The following is a 24900-nucleotide window of genomic DNA, read 5'->3' as shown; positions in this document are numbered from 1 at the left end:
AGGCTTACAAGAACCTTGTGAAGTAGGCAGGGCTCACATTTTTCTTCCCATTTGACAATGGAGTAAACTGAAATTCAAAGAACTCAAGTGAATTTTGTGATGCCCTGCGATTAATAAAATTTCAACTCTAATTGTTTCAGATCCAGTGTTGTTTTTACTACACCCTAGGCTCCCTTTTCCTGGAGTTTCCAGGAACAGACATTTCCAGCAATGTCTATTCTGTTTTGTTGAAGGTATGGACTATTGGGAGACTGACGAGGGATCAATGTTGACTCAATACTTGGAAACACCATAATCTTAGGCAAATTACTTAACCTTTAGGAAATTCTGTTTTCTTATTTAAGAAATAAGAATAACACCTGCCTTATGGGTTAGAATTCTCTTGGCATCCTGCAAATAGCAGAACACCTCACTCCAATGGGCTTAACATAAGAAAATGTTATCTTCTACAATATGAAATTCAGAAGTAGGACTGGCTGTAGGGTATGTTGAGTCAGCAGCTTAAGAATATCAGCTTCCTTGCTATTGCCATAGGTGGCCCTGCCCACAGGTTGGCCTGCGGCCATTCCAGAATCAACCCAGACGAGCTACATCAATGCCAAGGGAAAATGAGGCAATCTTTTCCTGTCTCTTTATCGACTGAGGAAACATGCGCATAAAAACCTGCCTCAGACTTTCCTCACCTCTTTATGTTTCTAATATTTCATCATCAGTCCAGAACTACACAAATCACTAGCAAGGGGGATGGCATTATTGCAACTGGTTTGACTAATCTTCTTGGGAAGGATGAGTGCTTTGCTGTGAGGATTAAATGAAACTACATATGTTAAAGTCCTAGAATTTAGAAGGCATTTAGTGTTATATCCTTAGTGTATAATATGTAAAAATATTTTGTATTTCTTTACATAGTTGTTATATTTATCCATTCTCAAAATGGACATTTAACTACATTAAATTTCCTTTTAAAATAAAATATTCCCAAGAGTCCTTTTACTCTTCTTTCTGGATCTAGCTAAACATTTTAGCTAATGAGGGAAAGTGTATAGAGTCTGCATAATTTTTACACAGACCTTGTCTGAATTTCGTTTCTCAGGGCTATCGTGGGGTCTTGTGAGATAGGCAGTGCTTGCTTGAAATCACGTTTGGTTTTGGAGAAGGTGGTGTTCTCATTTTTAAGGGGAGATATGAAGTCATTTTCAGAACTTTAAAAGGAAATTAGGTGCCTGTACTGTATAAGCATAATCATGTCTCTCTTCTTGCAATGCCAAAAAAGATCCATAGCCAGGAAATTAAAGGCATTAAGTCTCTTTTTAGCATTAATATGTTCATTTTTCCATAGTAACTTGGGAAAGAACAGAGAGCCTGGCCTTATCAACTAATTTTCTTTTACGTCAGTGACAGTGCTATTCAAACAGCAATGTGTGCCTAATAAAGATTTAGTTTTTACATTATTAATGGAGTTGGCTTTACTTTGGAAGAGTTAAGTAACGAACTAATTGACATACAAATAAAGACCAATGTCTGTTTTCCATTGGCCAGATTAATTAGCCTTTTTTCCCTTTGTCTTGGCCTCAAGATATCTTTCTCCGTGTTATCTCCGTTTCCACCACCCTCCTTCCCCCTTTCTCTCCACCTCCAGGGTTTTATCTCGCCATCTTTCCATTAACGCCATTTGTGTTTAGTCCTTTATTGTGTGTATTAGATGAGTTTCCAAATGTTTGATGATTTTTATTTTTAGAACACAAAGCCTGAGAGCTCTTAGTAATGCAGCATGACACTGAGCTCATTGGTGACCAGATGTAGATGATTCCTAAGGGACCAACAGTTCCAGGATGACTGGGAAATTGGGTAAGGCACACAGTGTGCCCACAGCTGCTTTGTAAACGAGTGCCTTGAGACATTGGTCTCATGCTTTGACCTTGATTTAATACCACGTTCATCGGATGATGGATTGGATAAAGCTGTGTTGTGACCTGACCAAGTCGAAGTCCATGAATGATAATATTCAATGTGTCACTGTGGAGGTTTCCTAATTGTGACTAACAAATACGGAGCACCTAAAGAGAGCAACTAAGTCTTGCTTTATGTAATTCAGTTATCAGAGGAATGAGTGAGAGAACTAGATATTTGCCAGCCATTATGCTGAAAAGGAGGGAGAATCTGGAAGAATGGGAGGATTTCACTCAGTGAACCAAAGCGATTGTTTCCAAACCTGGCTGAACATCAGAATTGCGTAGGGAGGTTTTCAGCAATGTGGAATTCTTAGTCCCTGGACATTCTGCTTTAGTGGGTCCACTTTATTGAATAGATTAATCATAATTGATTATTATAACTATTCCCCTTTTACTAAATGTTTCGATTTTCCCCATTTTTGCTGTCAGTCTCTTCCTCCTAAATCTTTATTATTCTTCATATCCTCAAAGATTAAATCTAAACCCTCAGCCCCTCCCCTGTCTCTCCTTCAGAGTTCTCCCAAGTGGCTCCCCTCCCATCTTTCCAGCCTTCTTAGAATATGGGTTTGCGTTTTAATTGGAAAGAAGTGGGGTGGTTATGGGAAGGATAAGTGTAGATTGGTCATAAACATATGAAAACTCTTCACCTTCAGGAGTAATCAAATTACAGCAAGTTAAAATCCTGAGCTATTCTTCTTTTGTTGCAATCAATTGGCAAAGATGAAAAGAGAGAGAATACCTTATTTTGGCATGAGTACAATGTAAAAGTCACTCTCCTATACTGCTCTTGGAAATGTGAATTGATAAGACCTTTCTGGAAAGCTATTTGGCATTATATATCAAGAACTTTGAAATAATTCATGTTTTTTGATCCATTTCTGTCATTGGGAAGCTATCCTAAATAAATAGCAGATATAAAACAAAGATGTGTTTCCAGCGATGTTCACTCCACCGAATTTTATGGTAACAAAAAATTGGAAGAAACTCAAATGTCTCAAAATAGACAAATTGTTAAATAAAAGTATAGCATTCTTATATGATGGAATAGCATCCATTCAAAATTGTGGGGAGATTTTTGATGGTAAAATATATATAACATAAAATTTACCATTTTAACCATTTTAAGTGTACAGTACAATGACATTAAGTACATTCATATTGTGCAACCGTCACCACCATCCATCCACAGAACTTTCTTTCATTTTGCAAAACTGAAACTCTATATGCATTAAATGACAACTTCCCATTCCCTCCTTCCCTCAGCCCCTGGGAACCACCATTCTACTTTCTATCTTTTTATGAATTTCTATGAATTTGACTATTCTAGGTACCTTATGTAAGTGGTACCCAGTATTTGGTTTTTGTGTGTGTCTTTGTGTATGTGTGTGTTAGCTTATTTCATTAAGCATATGTCCTTAAGCTTCATCCATGTTGTAGCATGTGTCAGAATTCCTTCATTTGTAAGGCTGAATAATATTTCATTGCATATATATATAACACATTTTGTTTATCCATTCATCTATTGATGGACATTTGGGTTGTTTCCACCTTTTGGCTATTGTAAATAATGTTGCTTTGAAGGTTGGTGCACAAATATCTCTTTCAGAGCCTACTCTCAATTATTCTGAGTATATACCCTGAAGAAAATGGTGGTTTTAAAAAATGTTTAATAGTAACATGCATCATGATATCTTGTTAAATTAAACAGCAGATTATAAAAATAGCATCATTCTTTCTTTGGGGGAAAAAAGTATGTGCATAATAAAAGGATTCGAAAAACATAATTAGAATTTGGGATTCTTCTGTTTTCTTCCTGAGTTTTCTATTACAATAAGGAATGTATACAAGTAAATAGTTTGAATTGGAGAGCAGGTTATCCCTCAACCTGCAGATGAAATCAACAGGGCGATTCAGCAGTAGTTTTCTTCACATGCCATCCTGGTTTGCCTCTGAGTTATTTTATGAGAGATAATTTCAGACATATCCCTAGAGATCTCAAACACCATGGGCTTCTGGTTTAAACAGAAAGAGTCACAGCTGTTATATCACAAACAAGGAAAAGTAGAACTTGACTTGAGCTCAGTTTTTTTCTTTGTTGGGAAGTAGATGCTCTTCAGCTGGGAATAATTCAAGAATATTTCCTTTACTCTTGACTTTTGTTAAATGTCTCAATACAGACACAAAAAGTGAACAAAATCTTTATTATGAAGACTTCATCTCACTCACTTTATAATCAAGGAATTAACTGCTTTTAAGCTAGTTTGCAATCAGGTGACAAATGCAATGCTAATAATAAGGCAATCCTTGAAGAAAAATCTGTTGCCTTGAAAGTTTGAAAGTGACGTTTGCATCTTTTAAATGTAATATTGAATTGAAAAATGAAAATTATTTACCCCCTTTGAACAAATATTTAGTACTAAAATAGAATAAAAATCAACAGGAATGGAAATAGGTTCACACTGTGACTCAAATATAGCCATTAATAATTCTCTTAAGATGCAAGTGTCTAGTTCCCTCCCTAAGATTTGTTTCCTCCTGAAGTCTTCTCTAATACAGCTTCACTCATATCTAATCATTTCATTTCTCTATCTTTATAGGTAGTGTCACACTATTAATCATTGTTTATAGATTTCTTTAGGTATAGATTTATATGGTGTTCATGTTTATCGTCTTTGCTAGTTACACTGTGGTGTTTTCAGTAACATAAAACTCTTCTTTGATGCATTTTTATGGGCATATTTCAGCAGTATTGCCATGTAAGTCTTTATGAAATATTAGTCTTTTGTCTAAAGAGACTGATCAAATATATTTTGCGAAAAACATCATTTTTTCTTAGAATATATCAGTATCTGTTTCTGTTGTATATGGAATACAAACTTTATCCGTAATACAAAAGCAGTTCTCTTGGCTTTTATTTCTCATTTTTATTTTTACTGTTTCCACTCAACTCTCTTTTTCTAAAAAAGTAAAATAAAAACAATAAAACCCGGGAAGTAATGAAAAAGAACTAAAAAAAAAATTTTTTTTAACACAAACCAAAGAGTAGACAGTGTGATACAGAGAAGAGGGCTCAGGCTTTGGAATCCAGTAGAACTGGGTCGAGTTCCTGCTTGACCACTTCTACACTGCGTGACTTAATGTTTCTGTGCTTCAGTTTCCTTATTGGTAAAGAATTCCCCCTTCTTTAAAGAGTAGTCAGAATTAGAAAGAAATATTATGACTGAAATGTCTGGTTCAATGCCTTGTACCTGGTAGGTGCTCAGTAATCAGAGGCAGCTACTATTAATTGTTTCTTTTACCATTTGATGTTAATCACAGCTTTCTTTGGTAGAGAATATCATCTGTGCTATACTGTATTATTGTTAGAAATACACTGTCCCTGTTTGAAGGAAGATTATGTATTCCCACCCCATGACACCCCGCTTGGTTGTGTATCTTGATTGATGTGCATTCTAAGGAGAAGCTTTGAGAGCAATTCTGTGATTGTACCATATATACTTTTCTCTTGGCCATTTCAATAAGAAGGCTGCTCCTTCAGGCTGGATCCCAGACGGAAGACAATGTGGAGCAGAGCTGAACCATGACACAGAGTTTATGACACAGCATGGCATGGACAGGAGCCAGAAGCCACTGGGATTTGCGAGTAGTTTGATACTGTAGTACACTTAACCTGAAATGACTGAGACATAGTCTTCAGCTAAGGTGGATAATTTCATGTATTTTTATCAAGTTTGAGTCTTAAAAACCACAAAATGATAAAAACATACATGGAAAATTAACACCCAGGAACTAGATAATATAAATATGGCAATAATAAGGATCAGCATGCTTGCTATGACTGAGCTTTAAGCCAATGAGCTATTTAGTAATAGAATGAAAAAAGTCATGTACCACTTCTTCAGAGGAAATGTAAACTCTCCCTAGCAATAAATTAAAGGAATTTTTTGTATCAGACCCTGTGTAGACCACAATAAAAGCTATATAAATAACACTGTCAATATTCTTATTGAAGTAGTGAACTCCAATAACATTAAAATGTAACACAGTGATTGGGATATGCAATTCACTGATTTAATGGTGGTCCAGGGATATATTAATAGTTTCTGGTCATGTGGTTTTATCAAGATCAGGGATTAAATCACTGAAGGAAGTTAGTAGATTATTTGTATCTTATATGAACTGCTATATTTATCACTTAGTCTGGTTCTTGGTAGAAAATAGATGCATTCTTTCTTCATTCCACAAGTATTTTATAGTCACCTGCAACGTGTCAGGCATTCTGATGATTCAAGTACTGGAGATTCATTGGTCAGCAAGACTGACAAGGTTTCTGCTGTCATGGAGCTTACATTCTATCGGGGGAGATATGATAAAAAGAATAATTTCAGATTGTTATAAATTCTGTAACAAATATAGAGCAATTCAGAGTTTCCATTTTTTTTCTTGTGTCATGCCAATATGTAATTTTTATGAAATTTTTTCATTTCACCCAAGTTATGTCATATTTATCCTTTTACTTTGTTTTTAATGTTGGTAGGATCTGTGCTGATGTCTCCCTTTTTGTTTATGGGAGCCTAGCAGTAATTTTTGTTCTCTTTCCTTTTCTCTGTTTCTAATGAGTGGTCCACCTAGGAGTGTATCAATTTTATTAATGTTTGCAAAGAACCAACTTTTGATACTACTGATTTTCTTTATTGCAAATCTACTTTCTGTTTCATTGATTTCTTTTTAAATTTCAAATTTTAAGTTTTTTCAATCTTTATGTATTTATTTATGCATGTGATAAAAATGTCACAGTTAGGAGTTAAATCATTACAGTGACATAACTAACTCCTTGATTTCTGCTCTTTTCTTTATTATACTCACCTGGGGGATAATTTGCTGTTCTTTTTCTAAATAGAAGCTTAGGGCATTGATTTTTCAACCTTGCTCCTTTTCCAATATATGCATTTAAAGGTATAATTTGTTCTGCATTGCAGAAATTTGATATATTGAACTTTCAATATTGTTCAGTTCAAGTACCTTTTAATTTTTAGTGTAATTTCTTTTTTGACAGTTGGGTTATTCAGAAGTGGGTTGCCAAATTTCCAAACATGTCTTTATTGTTTTCTAGTGATGAGAGAACACGCTTTGCATTCAGGCCTTTGAAATTGTTAAGAAGTGTCTTATGGCCCAGAATATGGCACACGATTGTTGGGTGTAGTATTCCAGATAAGTCAGTTAGATTAACCTGGTTAATCAAGTTGTTCATATCTTCCATACTCTCACTGAGAATTTACATCTGCCTGTTTGATCATCACTGTGAGGGTGTTTTAAAATCTCTAGCTATGATTGCAGATTTGTCTATATTTTTAGTTCTGTCCATTTTTGCTTTATATGTTTTGAAGCCATGCTAATAGGTACATTTAGGACTATCAGATTTTCCTGTTAAATTTACCTTTTTATTGTTATGAATTATCCCTCTTTATCTCTTATAATAATTTTTGTCTTAAAGTAAGTTTTGTCTGATATTAATATATAATCATAACAGATTTCTTTTGTTTAGTACTTGGATGCTACATCTTTATGTATCATTTTACTTTAAACCTACCTGTATCTTTATACGGGCTGAATTTCTCTTATCCAAAATGCTTGGGACCAGAAGTGTTTCAGATTTGGGATTTTTTCAGATTTTGGAATATTTGCATTATATAATACTTAATGGTTGAGCATCCCTAATCTGAAACTCTGAACTATGAAATGCTCCAATGAGCATTTCCTTTGAGCATCATGTTGGCACTTAAAAAGTTTTGAATTTTGAAGCATTTCAGATTTTGGATTTTCAGATTAGGCATACGCAACCGGTATTTAAGGTGTGTGTATTTTAAATGTTGCGTCTTTTTTTGTTGTTGTTATTGTTAAATTTAATTTGAAAAATCTCTTTTATTTGGAACGTTCTGATCATTTAAATTTAATTTGGTAACTGAGAGTTCGGTTATAGCAATCATCTGCTATTTATTTTCTATTTGTCTCATGATTTTTTGTTACTTTACTCCTCTATTCCTATATTATTTTTTATTAATTTAGTGTTATATTTTCTGCTAGATTAGCACATTAATAATACTTACTATATTATTCTTTGTGTAGTTCCCTGGAGATTACAATCTGCATCCTTGACTTTTATAGTCTACCTTACATTTTACTTTGCCACTTCCTGAAAAAGGAAAGAAAAGCTTAGAGTGGTTTAAATAATCGATAGCTTTAAAATAGATTATATATTTTATATCTAGTCATATATTTAGTCTTTCTGATGCTGTTTCATTCTGCAGTTCAGTTTTTCCAACTGAAATCCTTTTCCTTTACTCTGAAGTATTTTTAGTAATTTTTGTAGTATGGATCTGCTGGCAACTAGTTCTCCCAGTTTTACTTGTCTAAAATCATCTTTTTTATACCTTTTTTTTTTTTAACTCTAAAAATGTCACTGTCTTCCGTATTTGTATTGCAAAGTCAACCATCAGTTTTATTGCTCCTTTGAAAGTAATGTATCCTTTTTCCTGTGGCTAATTTTGAAAGATTTTCCTCGGTGTTTTTGGTTTCAGCAATTAGCCTATGATTATTTTATCCTGCTTGAGGTTTGCTGAGCTTCTTGGGTCTGTGGGTTGGGATTTTCATCAGTTTTAGAATATTTTTATTTTGACATCTTCAAATATATTTTGTATCGATATTCTCATTCTTTGTTTTCTGGGGTTACAATAATACATGGGTTAGACCATTTAATATGCCCTAAATGTCTCTTATGCTCTGTTGTGCTTTTTGTCCCCTATTTTTTCTCCCGCTCTTCAGTTTAGATACCTTCTATTGACATGTTTTTTAGCTCACCAAAACATCTGCTCTGTCCAGTCAACTTTTAAGCCTATACATTGAATTCGTATTTTCAGGTTTTGTATGTTTTAGTTCTAGATTATTTGATTTTTGTTTTTTTAGATTCCAAACCTCTGTCGAAGTTGTTTATCTTTTCATCCATTTTATTCATCTTTCTCTTTATTTTCTTTACCATATTAGTAATAAGTATCTTTTTTTTTTTTTTTTTTTGAGACAGAGTCTCACTCTGTTGCCCGGGCTAGAGTGAGTGCCGTGGCGTCAGCCTCGCTCACAGCAACCTCAAACTCCTGGGCTCAAGCGATCCTCCTGCCTCAGCTTCTTGAGAGTAGCTGGGACTACAGGTGCATGCCACCATGCAGGCCTAATTTTTTCTATTATTGGTAGAGATGGGGTCTCGCTATGCTGCTCAAGCTGGTTTCAAACTCCCAGCCTCAAGCAATCCTCTGGCCTCAACCTCCCAAAGTGCTAGGATTAAGGCGTGAGCCACCACGCCAGTCTCAGTTTCAGTTTAGGTTGACTTAGTCTATTTCTGTTTTGTCTCTGCTGCTTGGCTGTGACTCTCCTGGGCTTTTGATTGCGAGCCAAGTGGGTCTCTGTCTCCTTATCCCTCGAATACTGCAGGAGATTTCATATCTGCCCTTTGGAGTTTTGAGGTTAGTTCTCTTCTCCCACATCATTTAGCTCCAAAATTTGATAAATTTCTTAAGGGGGAGACCTTTCATGTACTTGTTGCAGGCTCCTCTCCCTAGTGAGACTTCACTCCTGAGCACTGCTAGACTTCAGGAGATTTCTGTCTGTCATCCCAGCCTTCCCCTTCCCTGTCCCAGCCTCCTATGTGACCCAACAAATGTCCTGTGGAGAAAACTGGCCACATGTTAGGGGCTTCTTCAAGTTTCATTCTGTCATGGCAACCCATGCAATTATCAAGAAATCCACTGGTTTCTCTTTTCCCTGGTAAGCTTCAAACAGGCAGAGTTCTGCCCATGCCAAGCCCAAGCCTAATCTTACCATCAGAATCAGCAAAAGCCCCCATGGAAGGCAGCAATTCTATGTATCTTGGAAGGGCATTTTCCTCTCTGGAGTTTTATTTCAATGATATTTTTGTTGCTTCCATAGATTCCAGTGTCTGTAAAAATGTGTTTTTGGTATGTATTCTTTTTTCCCCCTAGTTGTTGAAGCAGGACTAATGGCTTCTAAATAGACTATTTCATCTTAACTGGAAGCACAAGTTTTCCGCCCCTGACATTTAATATTCTTCTGCCGTATAAATGGCCACATAGCTTTCCAATGTTTGGAACATATTTTATTCTATATTATACTTTATAGTATTATTGGAAATTTAGAGTAATTTTCATCTTGTAACTCATTTCTGATTAAGTATTTAATGTTTTTTTTCTTGGTATAAATTTGTAAATGTATTACATAATTGTGTCAAAAGATATACATAGTTTTTTTAAATTTTATAGTTTTGATATTGGCAACTTTCTTCTAAAAACTACTGTGCTTATTTATAGTGTGGGAGAATTCCTGCTCGCTATAGAGGTATGTTAATAATATATGACAGGATTTTATTTATCTATACATGCTGTTTTAATCACCAGAAAATGTTAAGACTTTTTCCTCAATACAGTACTCAACTTATTGTCACGGAGTGATGTGTGCTCTAGAAAAATACAAATTACTAATTTTATTGATACTGACATTTTGGTTTACAATACAAAGATATGTATTGTTTATGGTGACAGAAAAACATATGTAAGCCCAAATATTCATTTGGGTTGGTTTCAGCATATAGGAAATACTCAATCAGTATTTGTTGATTGATTTGGGCATGTCTTGCTTGCATCTTCCATTTTATATCTTTACGAGAGGTATTTCATGTTCTTTGGTTTCAGGGAAAATGGAAGAATTTATTTGTTGAAAAATACTGCCTATGTTGATGTGACTTGGTAGAAAGGGAAGTGTATAACTTCTTTCTTCTCCTAAACCCTTTTTTGTTGGGACTCCATACTCACCTGTGAACAAAGACAAACGATCTTTGCCTTTGAGACTTACATGAGTTTAAGGCTTATAAATTACAACTTTCTTTGATAGGACTTTCTGCAGCCTGGGCACACCCTTTTTCCATTTTAGAATGGGGACATCTATACTTTTGGAGAGATAAAAATTCTTTTTGATCACCTACAGTAATGCAATTGGAAATTTTTTTTTCATATTTCACGGGTGCATAACTGTCGGAACCAATTAGTTAAGGTTAATACTGATTTGATTTTTGTTTTCATTCAGAGATATTTGTTCTACTTAAAAAAAATAAGACCTTTAAAAAGGGCACATGGTCCTCAATATTCATAAATGTGTACATTTTCTTTTTGTTTCATGTTTAACTTATTTTTTTTGGTATGTATTTTTATTTTTTTTTCATTTTTAAGTATATATAAAAGCCAAGGATATACATATACAGTGCCTATAATATACTATTATACACTATTGTTCCTATCACCACATTTACTATTCCTATCTTTTATTCACACAGTTACAATTTAAATAGGAATGCCTCTATCTTGGAATTATAATGTATTTTTTCCAAATAACCTTTTTTGTGGTATCATCAAATGGTCATTCATTAGGTAAATAAATATTTCATTTTTCATGTGTTGGTCTCAGGCAGGTTCTCATAGTCTAGAGCATTTATTTTAATTTTCTTCTTCTCCATGATCCCAAATGAAATAATACTGAATATTGTTGCCTGTTTAGTGATGCATATAAGGAAACTGTTAAATGTATACTAGGAAGTGTTACCTTGAAACAGTGAATATTCAGTGAAGTCCTTTCAAATGTTGAAGTGTTTTCAAAGGTTGATATTCAGTGTCATGCATATTCAGAAAAGCGTTTTTATTCTCTTTGAGCCAATATTAGTATGCGGAGGCACAATCTCTGCTTTTTTAAATTCTCCCTGTAATTGACATTCTTTTTTTATTTCTATATCACTCTTATGGAATTGACCCTTTCGGTATGTTACCCATTTGATCCTCCTCAATGCTTTGTATATTTTTAAGAGTTTTTAAAAAACACTTTTTAAAATTATGGAGGGTTTTCATTTTTTAATTTTTATTGCTTATACACACACACACACACACACACACACACACACACACACACACAGTGATGGCTTCCAGGTAGATTGCTACATTTTACTTGGAAACACTAGTTTTCCACCTGACATTTAATATTCTTCTACAGTATAAATGGCTACGTAGCTTTCTAACATTTGGAATGTTATTCTATGTTATACTTTGTAATATTTTTGGAAATTTATGGTAATTTTTCATCTTGTAGTAAATGCCCTTGTAACTACATTTTCACATTCATACATTTTTGGCAGATGGTTGAAGAGAAGATTTTTTAAAAGGCTGGGGCTGCTCGGTTGAGGATGAGTTAAGTGGTGGGGGAAAGCAACGAAGCTTCAAGGATATGCAGTCACTTAAGCATTAAATCCTAATAGCACACCAGACTCTGGGGTGAAGGCCAGTGGAATATTTTTACTTGCTCAGGCATTGGAGTTATGCAAACAGAAGGTATTGCACACCCAGGGTTTCATGATTGAGAAAGTTAACTTGCACATTTTTTTTTATAGGTTCAAAAAGGCGTTTGAATCTGAGCCAACACTACAGTCAGGAATTAATTATGCGGTTCTCCTCCTGGCAGCTGGGCACCAGTTTGAATCTTCCTTTGAGCTCCGGAAAGTTGGTAATTACGACTTGATATTTTACATGGAAATCAAGTAACTGGACCCAAGTTGGTGCAAAGAAAAAGAATTATTAATAGATAGATCCTTTTGCTCTCTGTCTCATCAGACATCCTGAACAACAACAAAAGAGCTTATTATATTTCCTTGTTTGGTGTTTCATACTATTGTGCAGAATCCTGATATTAGGATGTAATTCAGTTTTTAATTTATTTTACCTGTTTGTAAAAGCCCCTTGGTTAATATTTATTGTTCCAGCTCAAACTATTATTGAAGATATGGGCTCTGCATTCAGCCCCCAACTCCTACATAAAGTTAGTGTTTTGTGGGACATCAAGAATGTTTCCGATTTTAGATTGTGCTTCCCTGGTGCTTAAAAAAAACAAAAAAAACCTCTGCTATTTCCTTTTTCTGTTTCTCAAGCACACCTGCCCTTAAGATTTCATTGGTGTTGGAGGCAGAGCCTTAAACCCCCAGAGCAGCAGGTCAAGCAGATGGAGGTCTTTGTAGCCTCTGGTCTCCTCAGACTATCTCTGAACTATGGCCATTGATAGAATGTACTTTTGACCCATTTATTTATAGACATTGTCTCATCTGCTGATTTTTCTTTGGAATTTAAAGAAATTGGGGCACCTTAATGAGCAAATTTTGAGTGATTTTCTTGGTTTTGGCTTTGAACACTTTTTTTTTTTTAAGATAGTAGATACTGGAATACTGTCCATGGCAATCAGATTTTGCTCTGTTGATTGCCTAACCACCTCGTTTCAGAGAACCTTTCCAACTCTTGTAGGAGTTATTAGTACAGACATAAAAGTATTTGACTTTATTTTTCATAGGAAAAAAACCCCACATTGGTCTTTGTGAAGCTATGAATTTTAGAAGAAATTTTTTCTTTAAGATTTTTAACTTGAGAATGTTTTGTTTAATTACTCTTAAAGAAAAAGGAATCATGGGCTTTTAAAAAACATTATTTGAGAAGAGCTTATAAGATATCCATATGTAATGTTTTGGTAAATCTTTGAAGATAATTAAAGTCTGAATATTAAGTACTTTTTAAAAAGCCCAGACTAAAAGAATAATAAAATATTTATCATTGCTGGATGGCTGTGGTATTAAAGGCACAACTGGCTATTTGAAATAATTTTTTGGCTGTTAAATGAAATCAGAGAAAGTACATTGCAACTTATGCTCTTCAGAAATTATGATTATAATAAAATTTTGCATCTGTGACTAATTTTAAACTCTAAACAAGCCAAAACTATATCAGTAGTCTAAAAATAATTTTTATTGTTTTTTTCATTGTTTTTATTGATACATGATAGATATACATATTTTCAGGGTACATATGATTTTTGATGTATTCATATATCTATTGCTCTGTTCTTTAACTCAAAGTGAAATTTTGTTGAAGCCACTAAATCAATGCAGGGATTGACATTGATTTGCATATGTCAGTAGAGAAATGACACTGGTTTGGAAATGTACTTATTCTAAATCTCATTTTTAAGTTAAATATGGATTAAGATGGTCAGAACTTGAGGTTTGAGGAACTGTGATTAATATAACTTTATAAAAAAAAAGGTACTTTAAGTTTTTCTAAGAACTCATTCAGAATATATGTTGAACAAGCATTTGAAAACATATCCTACATCTTCTTCCTATTTTCAGCTTCACAAGCCTTAAAATTAATATTCAGACTTTAGCTAAATACAAGATGATTTTCTCATCTTCTGTGGAATTTTGCAACTATGAGACATTTTATGGGAGAGAGTCAGAATTACAGGTTTGGGTCCCCAACAGTACTGATTTTAAAATTTTAGAAATTGTATAACATAGCACACACTTAAAATATGACTTGATAATGAATTTTAGCTGCTGTAAGAGCTAGGTTTTAGAACGGCTTCTAAAATACTGTGATACACATTCTAAATTGTCCCTTAATAATGAAAAAATAGTTAAAACTCACAAACTTAGATTCTATTCAATCATAAGTTATGCTAATCAAAATAGGTTAACCTAAAGTTAATTTATATATGGCAAGATAGGATTAAATGGATTTTTGAAGAAAGACAGGTTGGCTAAATAAATTAATAGTCTAATGTAATAATGATATTAATCAATAGTATATAATAGAAACAAGACAATTAACATAATTGGCATATTTAAAGATTACAGTTGCATTCTTTCTTTAAATGCTCTAATCAAATTTTCCAGTAATTTTTATCTTCTTTCATTCCTCCTGTTGGCCCTCTGCAAACATATTATACAACTTAATGTGAATTATTGAGTTCTTATAATAAGCAGACTTTTTCTTATAAAATCCCTTCTTTAGATGTGTTTTGAAATTTGGATTTATTTGTAAAGGGTAAAAAATTAAGATGTCAGCTGGGCACGGTGGCTCACGCCTGTAATCCTAGCCCTCTGGGAGGCTGAGGCGGGTGGATCACTCGAGGTCAGGAGTTCAAGACCGGCAAGACCCCGTCTCTACTAAAAATAGAAATAAAAATTATCTGGACAACTAAAAATATATAGAGAAAAAATTAGCCGGGCATGGTGGTGCATGCCTGTAGTCCCAGCTACTCGGGAGGCTGAGGCAGGAGGATCGCTTGAGCCCAGGAGTCTGAGGTTGCTGTGAGCTAGGCTGACGCCACGGCACTCACTCTAGCCTGGGCAACAGAGTGAAATTCTGTCTCAAAAAAAAAAAATTAAGATGTCATAAAATGAACATTAAACTGAAGTTTCCTAAACATATTATCTTAAGTTTAAGATCTTTGATGTAAGAAGTGATTCTTAACTGTCAACGTCTGTTGCCCAAAGACTCTTCTTAATTCTAGCTGTGTGTTGGTTTGAAGTTATGACTGATTGCTTCGTGGATCTGTGTTTTATTTCTCCAGTTTTTGAAGAATCACTGGTTCTTAGACTGTTTAGAGCTAGGATTTTAAAACACAGAACCTTATCCTACATCTTCTTCCTATTTTCAGCTTCACAAGCCTTAAAATTAATATTCAGACTTTAGCTAAATACAAGATAATTTTCTCATCTTCTGTGGAATTTTCCAACTATGAGACATTTTATGGGAGAGAGTCAGAATTACAGGTTTGGGTCCCCAACAGTACTGATAATGCAGTAAAAGAACACTGGAATTGACACAAACCACTATGTACCATTTTCAGTGAACATTAAAAAGTATTGAATAAAATTTATATTACTGAATATAAAAATCCATGAGTGCATCAAGATAATTAAGAAAATGTAAATAAAACAAAACCCAAATGTGTCACCAACTACAAAACATCTCCTTTGTCACGTATCGAGGTGACCAACTTTTCAGAAAATTGGAAATTATGGGGAAAGAATTAAGTACTTTTCCTTCCTTTTTAGGAGATGCCATAGTTCATCCAATTGATGAAATGCAATTTTTCTTGAAGTATGCTACACAGTAAATACATTATTCTTCAGGAGAATGTATTTTTCAAAACTATGCTAGTTAATACAGTAGAAGAAATGATGAAGCTGAGAATGATAGTGATGCTGAAATAATTGATTCTGGCAAGGATCATTGATTAGAACTAAAACCATTAAGTAGATATGCTTATTTTTTTTTAAATTTACATTTTACCATATTTACATGGTACCAAAGCTAACTCACAGATTGTTCCTTGTTAGTCACAGAGGAACAAAAGTACCTGTCCAGTGGAGGGATCTGGCTGCCAGTGATCCAACCTTGCATCATTGACAGTGGAATGGTCAGGCTTGTCCCTCCTTATGTGATGACTATGAAATACACAGCATCTCTTGTGAAATATTCTCAGTCAAAAACGTTTACGCTTGAAGCTCTGACTCGGGGGGGGGGGGATGGGCGGGACATGGGCAATATATGTAACCTGAACTTTTGTACCCCCATGATAAGCTGAAATAAATAAATAAAAACAAACAAACAAAAAAAGTTTAACCCGAATCTTAAGATCTAATGTCCACTTAATAGGAATCACAAAATCTAGAGAAATAAGTTAAACAACACCATGAAATGCCATCAGACAGATCTAGAATATGAGAATACCATAAGATAGCACTCCTAGTCTTTTCAAAAGATCAGTGTCATGGGAAAAAAGTATGGATGGTGGATTGGTTAGATTAAAAGGGATTTAGAGACATAAAAACCAAATGCAGTTAATGATCATTGATTGGATTCTGGTTTGGAAAATAAAATCTATAGGAGACATTTGGGGAAGTACTCAGGAATTTGAATCAGTACTGGATATTAGATAATATTAGGGAATGAATATTTTTTGTTGGGTGTAATAGTGGAATAGGGTATGTAGAAGAATGTTTTAGGCATATGCTGTAATATTTCTGAGTGAAATTGCATAATATTTGTAATTTAATTTGAAATGTTTCAGCAAAAATATTCAGGAAGATGAAGCAATAGCAAAATGTTAATAATTGTTGAAAATATGGTTGTTCATTTTAGTATTTTTTTCCATTTTCATGTATGTTTGAAATTTTTCATAGTGGAAAGTTAAAAATAATCTAATTTCCACCACTTGTGAGCTGTATGACTTTAGATAAGTTGCTAAACCTTTCTGGGCTTTGTTTTCCTTACTGCAAAAGGGAGATAATCTTTAACTCATTCTGTTGTTGTATGGGTTAACATTTTCAATATGTGCAGTGCTAGGCATATAATGTGTCCAGTAAAGTCTTCATTTCCTATCTTTTTCCACTAAAAAATCCTTGAATCTGGTAACAGTTGCAAGATGATAAAATTATGATAAAAACTAAACTATTGAAAAATTTTCAATACTTAGAAGTCAAGCAATTCTAATGAGAACATTGTGAAAATTTAAATTGCACCAACAATTGAATCAAAGAAATGGTGAAATGGTATTAATAGGTAAAACAGCAATGACATGCTGTTTATTGCTTATAAATTTAGCCAAAATGTTTTTAAATAGAGAAAAATATTAAGCTGGGAAGGATTTGGTTAAAGGGTATACTCGTACACCAGCAATTTTGCCTCATCAATTTGGCCCTATGGATCAAGAGCCTTAAAAATATTGTAGCCTGGAACCAAGTATAACACTACTTCTGAAACTCTATCCTATGGAAATAATCCTACATACAGCACAAATTTTATGCACTAAGATGTTTATTCCTGTTTGTGTGTGTGTGTGTGTGTGTGTGTGAGAGAGAGAGAGAGAGAACTCTTAAATATAAAAAATGAGAACTATGTTCTTAATCCCATACTTAAAAGACTATATCTTCATGTAGAAACAAGTTTCACACATAATGTGCAAAGAGCATAAAAGCTCATTCACAAAAGAAATACAAACATATGAAAAGATAGTTAATCTCAGTGGTTAAAAAAAGACAATGTTCCTTTTTTTCCCCCTGTCATACTGGTAAAGATGAATGGGGACATGATATTCCCCATCATTGGGAAGGGTGTGGGTAAGAGGTTATTGTCAGATGCCTCTAGTAAGAGTGTAAATTGGCATAGTATTTCCTAAGGGCAATTTGGCAGAATGTATCAATGCTTAAAAAGGGCATATATTCTGTCCTCAACAAATCCACATTTAGGACTTTAGTATAAGGAAATAATTGAACAAGTACACAAAGCTATGTGTATAAGAATGTTTATAGTAATAAAAATGGCCATCCATCTGCTTTGGGGTAAATAAATCATGGCACATCCATATGCTAAAATACTAATTGCCATGCACAGTATACATTTTGTCCAAATGCTGGCTGGGTGTCACGATCCTATGACAAATGTATGCCAAGCCCAAAGACAAGTATCAATGTCATAGAATGAAATTTTGGGGTGCGATAATAGATCTGAAATTTTATTTTTAAACTATTTTTGTAATTTTAGCATTAAACATTTGCACAGTCCCTCTTTGAAAGGTTGACATTAGGTTTCGCTGCTAGATTGGTCTTGGGTTCATTGTTCTGCAATACGACACAATAAACAGATCCTCATTTTCAACCGAGGTTGGTTAGAAGCATGTGTTTTTAGTATCTCATTTTCCCCATGCACTTTCTTTTTTCCTTTGTATTTGTTACACTTTTTTATTGTGTTCAGATAGAAGCTCATAGATATTGTTTGTATACATCTGTGTAATTTTTTTCATCTTAAGAAATTTTGAAGTGGCAAAGCTGTTCTCTTTTTAATTTATCCTCACAAAATATGAAGTATTCCCAAATGGACTTTTCCCTTAAAATACTTACAGTTTAAGTGGAATTATATAATAAAAAATAACATGAAAATTTTCAAATTTTTTTTTACTTTAAGTATAATTTTCAAAAAGGTGAAATCATGACTCAGGAAATATAAAATGGACACATGAAAAGATTTTATGCAACTCAATTAATGTGGAAACCAGTAAGAGGCTATGTCTGGTTCAAAGAGCATTTAAGAAGGTATTCATAGACAATTTAACAAAGAAATGTTAGCGTAAGATTTCTGAGTTTGATTTTTTAAAAAAGCTGGGATATGTCCAACAGGCCATAAATCCCGGATTATTTGTTCCACTAAGCAGAGATTGTTTGCATCTTTACTGGACAGAAAACTACAAGTTAACAAGTAAAGTTTTTTACCTTTAATATTAGTATAGTAAATGGTACGTAGTAAGATGAACTAGTTTCACTTTCCCTAGACAGTCCTTGAGTGGCTTGATGCCCCCATATGATATTAAAATGACACGTCCTACCTTTTTGCCTTATTCCCAAATCTCAGATAATTTTCCTGACAGTTTAATGTTAATGGATGTTAGTGGCACTAAACAATTTTACAAGGGTATTTCTTTTTAATATTTATGAAATGCAAAAATAATACAAGATACAGTAGAGATGAAAATTTATAATGAAACGTAAAGAACCTAGAAGTGCCAAAACAATGTTGAAAAAGAACAAAGTTGGAGGATTTGCATTACCTGATTACAAGAGTTGTTAGAAAGTGACAGTATCCCTAAAATAAAAAAGTGACAGTAACAAGATAGTGTTATCTGTCAGTCTGTTAGTCTGTTTTGTCTTTAACTTTATAAGTGGATAATTGTTTTTGTATATAAAATTATTGTTAATTACTGTAGCATTTTACTATTGTAAAATATATACTATATACACTTATACTTCAACTGATAGAATTTCAGCATATAAAACAAGACATTTCTCTTTAAGTTACTTAAGAATCCATGTTATAATAAGAAAAAGAAGCTTACACAATGTTTACTATTATTACCTCTTAATTTATGTATATACAGACACATATACAAATTCTAGGCAGATGTACATCAAAGTGACCATGGCAGTTATCCTTGGGTTTTCAAATTAAAGGGTAATTTTCACTTTGTTCTATGTACCTTTCTGATTAGTCTGACTTGCTTTTTTTTTTTTTACATTGAGCTTAAACCACTTTAATAATCGAAAACTGAAAGCTAGTTTAATCTGAAAGGAGGAATGAAAGCTTGATTTTGCTTTTTAATGAAAAGTTGGGTCTGCCTATCTTGCAGTGTGTTTGTAACATTCTACTTTTCTGTTCATCTTCTAGGGGTGAAGCTAAGTAGCCTTCTTGGTAAAAAGGGAAACCTGGAAAAACTGCAGAGCTACTGGGAAGTTGGATTCTTTCTCGGAGCCAGTGTCCTGGCCAATGACCACATGAGAGTCATTGAAGCCTCTGAAAAGCTTTTTAAACTGAAGACACCAGCATGGTAATAGTCAGCTGTTATATGTTGATACAATTATTATTAATAAACAGCTCCATGTGGTTCCCATATTATATTTATTGAACTGACAATTAGATTATTTTATTTACTTATACAATAAAATGCAGAATCTAGAGGAAAATGTGCTATTCATAAAGAAAATGTGTTGAAGGTAGTGACGGAAGTCACTGACAGCCGTCCCTACACGTTGACCAGCCCACGTTGGCCAGTGCTACCCACAGGACTCATGCTGGGGCCATGCATTTTGCACCTGCAAATGTGATCGCAGTGATCTTTCTAAAATGAATGTCTGACCCTTCCCCTCCAACGAAATCCTTAAATCAATATAGTTTAATTGTTCCTCACAGCCGAAGGGATAAAGTCCATCTTTATCCCTTAGCTTGGCAAACAAGATTTGCTCTGAGCCATTCCAGCCTCGCTCTTGCTGTTGTCACACCCCTAGTTTACACTGCTGTCTCCTCATGCCGAGCGTGCCACACTGCGGTTTCACGTGTGAGTGTGGGAGCATCTGCTGAGTGTGCCTCTTGCAGGCCCTCACCCTGGGGGATACTCATCCAGCACGTCTGCTCGTAAAGCAGACCCTGACCTAAAACCCTTCCTCACACCCAAGTCCCTTCTTTCCTGTTTCTGTCCTTCTTTAGTTATGCCTATACCAATACTGATGATGTGGCTTTTTTAGTCATATCTCTAATTATATCTCCACTGATATTTGTTCATGGTGTTACAACACTTTTTTACATTAGTCTCCATGGCGCCGTGCGCAACTTGAGAACAGAGGCTGTACTGACCGTACCATGTCCACAGTAGGCATTCGGCAAATTATATGAAATAAATGAGCCAACAAACGCGTGTATTCTACTCAGCCAAATTTGCTGTTTCTATATGATGACTCTTCCGATGGCAGAGTTTTAAGTTTCGTGGTTCTGTTAACAAGAAAACAGGCACTATTTTCTGCAGTATTACTGACAGCTGCAAAACTGTGCTTTAAGTTTCCACTAACTTAATTTTTATGGAATGTTATCGTCCATATTTATAGTCTACAAAGTGCCTGCATAGCCATTATCTTGTATAATTATCTTGTTCCTCCTTTTCCCTAACTTTTTCCTTTGAGGCACCATCTGTCTTATTAGGTTTGAGGATGTCTGTATAATATATAAGCTGAGTTGCTTCAGAGCAAAATAAAGATCTCTTTATCAAGGATCTAGTTAGGAAAGCTTCCTCAAAGAAGTATATTTACAAACAAATGCATAAACCGTTTCTTTGAGTAGAACATAGGCATTTTAAAATTGATGTTTTAAGTAATTGTGTGGCCCCAGCCCAAGTTACTAAAGCCCGCTAAGCCTCAGTTTCCTCATCTCTAACATGGTGATAAAACAGCCTGTGTTACTGAGTTTTTGTGAGACATAAATAAGATAATATATGAAAGTACATGGTATATAACATTTAATGAACAATTTTTGGTGAATCTGGATGCATAATTATTAATGCCATATACAAATTAGGTTTAAAGAATAAAACTGGGATACATGGGAATAAGTGGTTCTAAATTTGTCTGTTGTATGTTTTATATCTTTTAATTCTCAGGTACCTCAAGTCTATTGTAGAGACAATTTTGATATATAAGCATTTTGTGAAACTGACTACAGAACAGCCGGTTGCCAAGCAAGAACTTGTGGACTTTTGGATGGATTTCCTGGTGGAGGCCACAAAGACAGATGTTACTGTAGTTAGGTTTCCAGTGAGTACTCTTTATCCACATCTAAGTACATTTCTGTATTGTTTCTTTTATTTAAAGAACATCTTGCACTGTGATTGTAACAGTACTTGTGTGCTAATTTTCATGCCCTAAGACTGCAATCATATGGTTAATATATTTATTTTCTTCAAATTGGTTCGCTTTAGCTTAAATTTTAAAATAACCTCTCAAAGTCAGAGAAATGAGATACATTTTTATGTTTTTGCCATGGATTTGGTTTATTACTTTCGATAAGTGGTAAAGTGTACTCCTCAAGCAAGGAAAAGATTGTCTCTTGGTAAGCAAGGAAAAGATTGTCTCTTGGTTTAGCCTGGTAGTCTAGACATCTCTTCAGATCAGACAGATGGATACTTTTAATTAATACTATGGTTTTGTTGACATCATCTTAGTATTGGACAGTATTGGACTCACCTGTGTTGTTATTCTGTCTCTACCAGCCATACCGACATGAGTCAGAGTTCTATGTAATATCCCCAATCACTATTTATAATGCTTTAGACCATAGGAAATGATGACTAGTGGTTTCTGGTCTGCAACTCGTTTTGGCTGCTCTCTAGCAGATTTTAGCTATATATATACAAACACACATATGTACACACACGTATATATTTAAATGTATAACACACACACAAACACGCACACACTTTTTAAAATATATTGCTCATCTTCTCAGCTGGTGCCTTCCCCCTCCTGGTAGTTCTCAGAATACCATGCAAAGCAATATGGCTTTGGCATCCAGTTCAAGAACTGGCAATGCACCGTGTGTACAAATTTCTTCCCGAATCAGAGTGATGCTATAAATCACTCTGTTTCAGCTCTCTCATCTCTATCTTCCATACTCAGAGATGATGACAATTCTCAATTCTTTTTGTAAAATCTAGTTTTCTAGTTCTTGTTGATAGGGTCATTGGCTTTATTTAATAAATCTATGCTTCCATTAACATGCTTTAATCTTCTTTCCTGATGAAGCATTCAGCTCAGCAGTATCTTTCATCGAAAACCTCTCAACTGAAAACGTTTCACTTTACTCTCTAGCCTAGATGATGTGTGGCCTAGGAAAATACTTATCTTAGGCCGAGCTGGCAGCTTGCCTCTAGCTGGTGCTCTGAGTAGCAGTAGATATGGTGGTGAAAGAAGAGAGCACAGAAGTCAAGTATTTAATTGACTGTTGACTTGATTGACTGGAAAACTGGCTATGAAAGGAAGCCATTCATATTAGCCACTTTGAACTAATTTAAATTAGTTTAATATGAATTAGTCTGTCATGGTATAAATAAGTGAATGTAAAAAAGTAAAATCAGAAAATATCAAGTGAGAATTTAGGAGAATATAGGTATTAATTCCAGGTGAGAGCAGCATTCTTAAGCAAGGGACCTATAAGCCCTAAAGCCTTAACCAATTTGATTTCATTAAAAAAATGGAAATTTTTGTTGAATAAAAGACACCATAAACATGCCAAATAGGAAACTGCTAGACTGGGAGAAAATATTTAATACAAATTTTGCTAAATGGTCAATTTGCCTAATATAAAAAAAAACTCCTACAAATTGATAAACAAAAAGAGAAGAAAAAGAAAAACGAGCAAATCATATTAAAAGATAATTAACCTCACTGAGTAGTCAAGAAAATGCAAATTAAAAGGAGACACATTTTTTTGCCCGTTGGAGTCAAAGAATTAAAAAGTTTTACAACAGTTGGCAAAGCTATGGAGACATGGGCAATTTTAGAGATTCTTGGTGGCATAGGCATTGCTAAATATTCTGGGAAATCATCTAGGAAGGACAACAGGATTGTATAAAGGATCATGGAGACTTTGACCTTATTTGCAGCATTTCATTTTTTAAAAAAAGTTTTGAAGCAAATATGGCAGTATATTAACACTTTGCTATCTGAGGCTGGTTGGCACATAGTTTGTTGTATTATGTTGCAAACATATTTATAGCATATTGTTTGATTGTTTTTCAGCAATCTGTTTCCTTCTTGGAACTTTTTGGCTTATTTGGGGACTATCTTTTTGTGAAAAGACTAGCGTGCAGTGTTTTCCTACTCATCTCTAAATACTGCTCCTACATCAGAATTCGTTACTTGGGTACTCAAAATTTCTTTCCCAGGGCTTGTTATTAAACAGAGTGCAGAAATGTAGTTTTCTAGCTTTTCTTAAGTTGAGCCTTCTTATAGTTACTTCATCTTTTGTGAATTCCAGAAAATGTAAATCTACCAAGAACCTCTAAATTCAATGGAAATTGCATTAGGATTAACCACTTGAATGTTTTCTTGTATTAACATGTATGATACAGCACTACAGAAACTGCAAAGATGTTACTTAAAAAATAAACCAATATGGAGAATTTTTAAAAATCTTAACATAGATCATAGAATAGCAGAACAACAAGACCAATATTTGGGTAATAAATTGTGACCACTTCTGAAATTTACCATGCATGCTCCACCACATGAAAAAAGGCAGCCTTCTAGTACCTGTGATGCTCTCTCAGTCACTGCAGCTTGTCATGTCCTTGGCATAGCATCTTCCGTGGCACACAGTTACAAAGGCCGCAGTAGGTCTTGATTAGGATGATATCCTTCTTTTGAAGTGGATTAAATATTAAATAAAATCCAGGATGGCCTATATTATAAAATTTTTAGTTTGATTGTTTCCATTTATCTCACTACCATATTCATTCTCATTCAAGGGGATTTAGCCACATTTCCTCCAAGAAATAACTGTGACTCTGGACAAAAGAAACTTGAAAGTTTATTTGGGAAATTATGTGAATGGTACTATTATTTATTATTATTTGTGTTCAGCTCGATTTATTCTCCTTTTCCTTCCTTCTCTTCTTGGTATATTTTCTTTCTTTCTTA

General features: G+C 34.3%; 1 protein-coding gene across 3 annotated transcripts in view; it reads left to right on the top strand.

The window, feature by feature from the left end:
- MAP3K5 (mitogen-activated protein kinase kinase kinase 5) overlaps positions 1 to 24900 on the top strand; it is a 198441-nt gene that overhangs the window by 91090 nt on the left and 82451 nt on the right. For all 3 annotated transcript variants that reach the window (XM_045544441.1, XM_045544439.1, XM_045544438.1), the window contains exons 8-10: positions 12448 to 12560; positions 20105 to 20264; positions 21864 to 22017. In XM_045544441.1, coding sequence (XP_045400397.1) covers positions 12448 to 12560; positions 20105 to 20264; positions 21864 to 22017 — 427 coding nt within the window. The remainder of the gene's footprint in view (positions 1 to 12447; positions 12561 to 20104; positions 20265 to 21863; positions 22018 to 24900) is intronic.

Source organism: Lemur catta, chromosome 2 (assembly GCF_020740605.2).
Source record: "Lemur catta isolate mLemCat1 chromosome 2, mLemCat1.pri, whole genome shotgun sequence".
NCBI classification, from domain to species: Eukaryota; Metazoa; Chordata; class Mammalia; order Primates; family Lemuridae; genus Lemur; species Lemur catta.
This window is presented reverse-complemented; position numbering and strand designations above follow the sequence as displayed.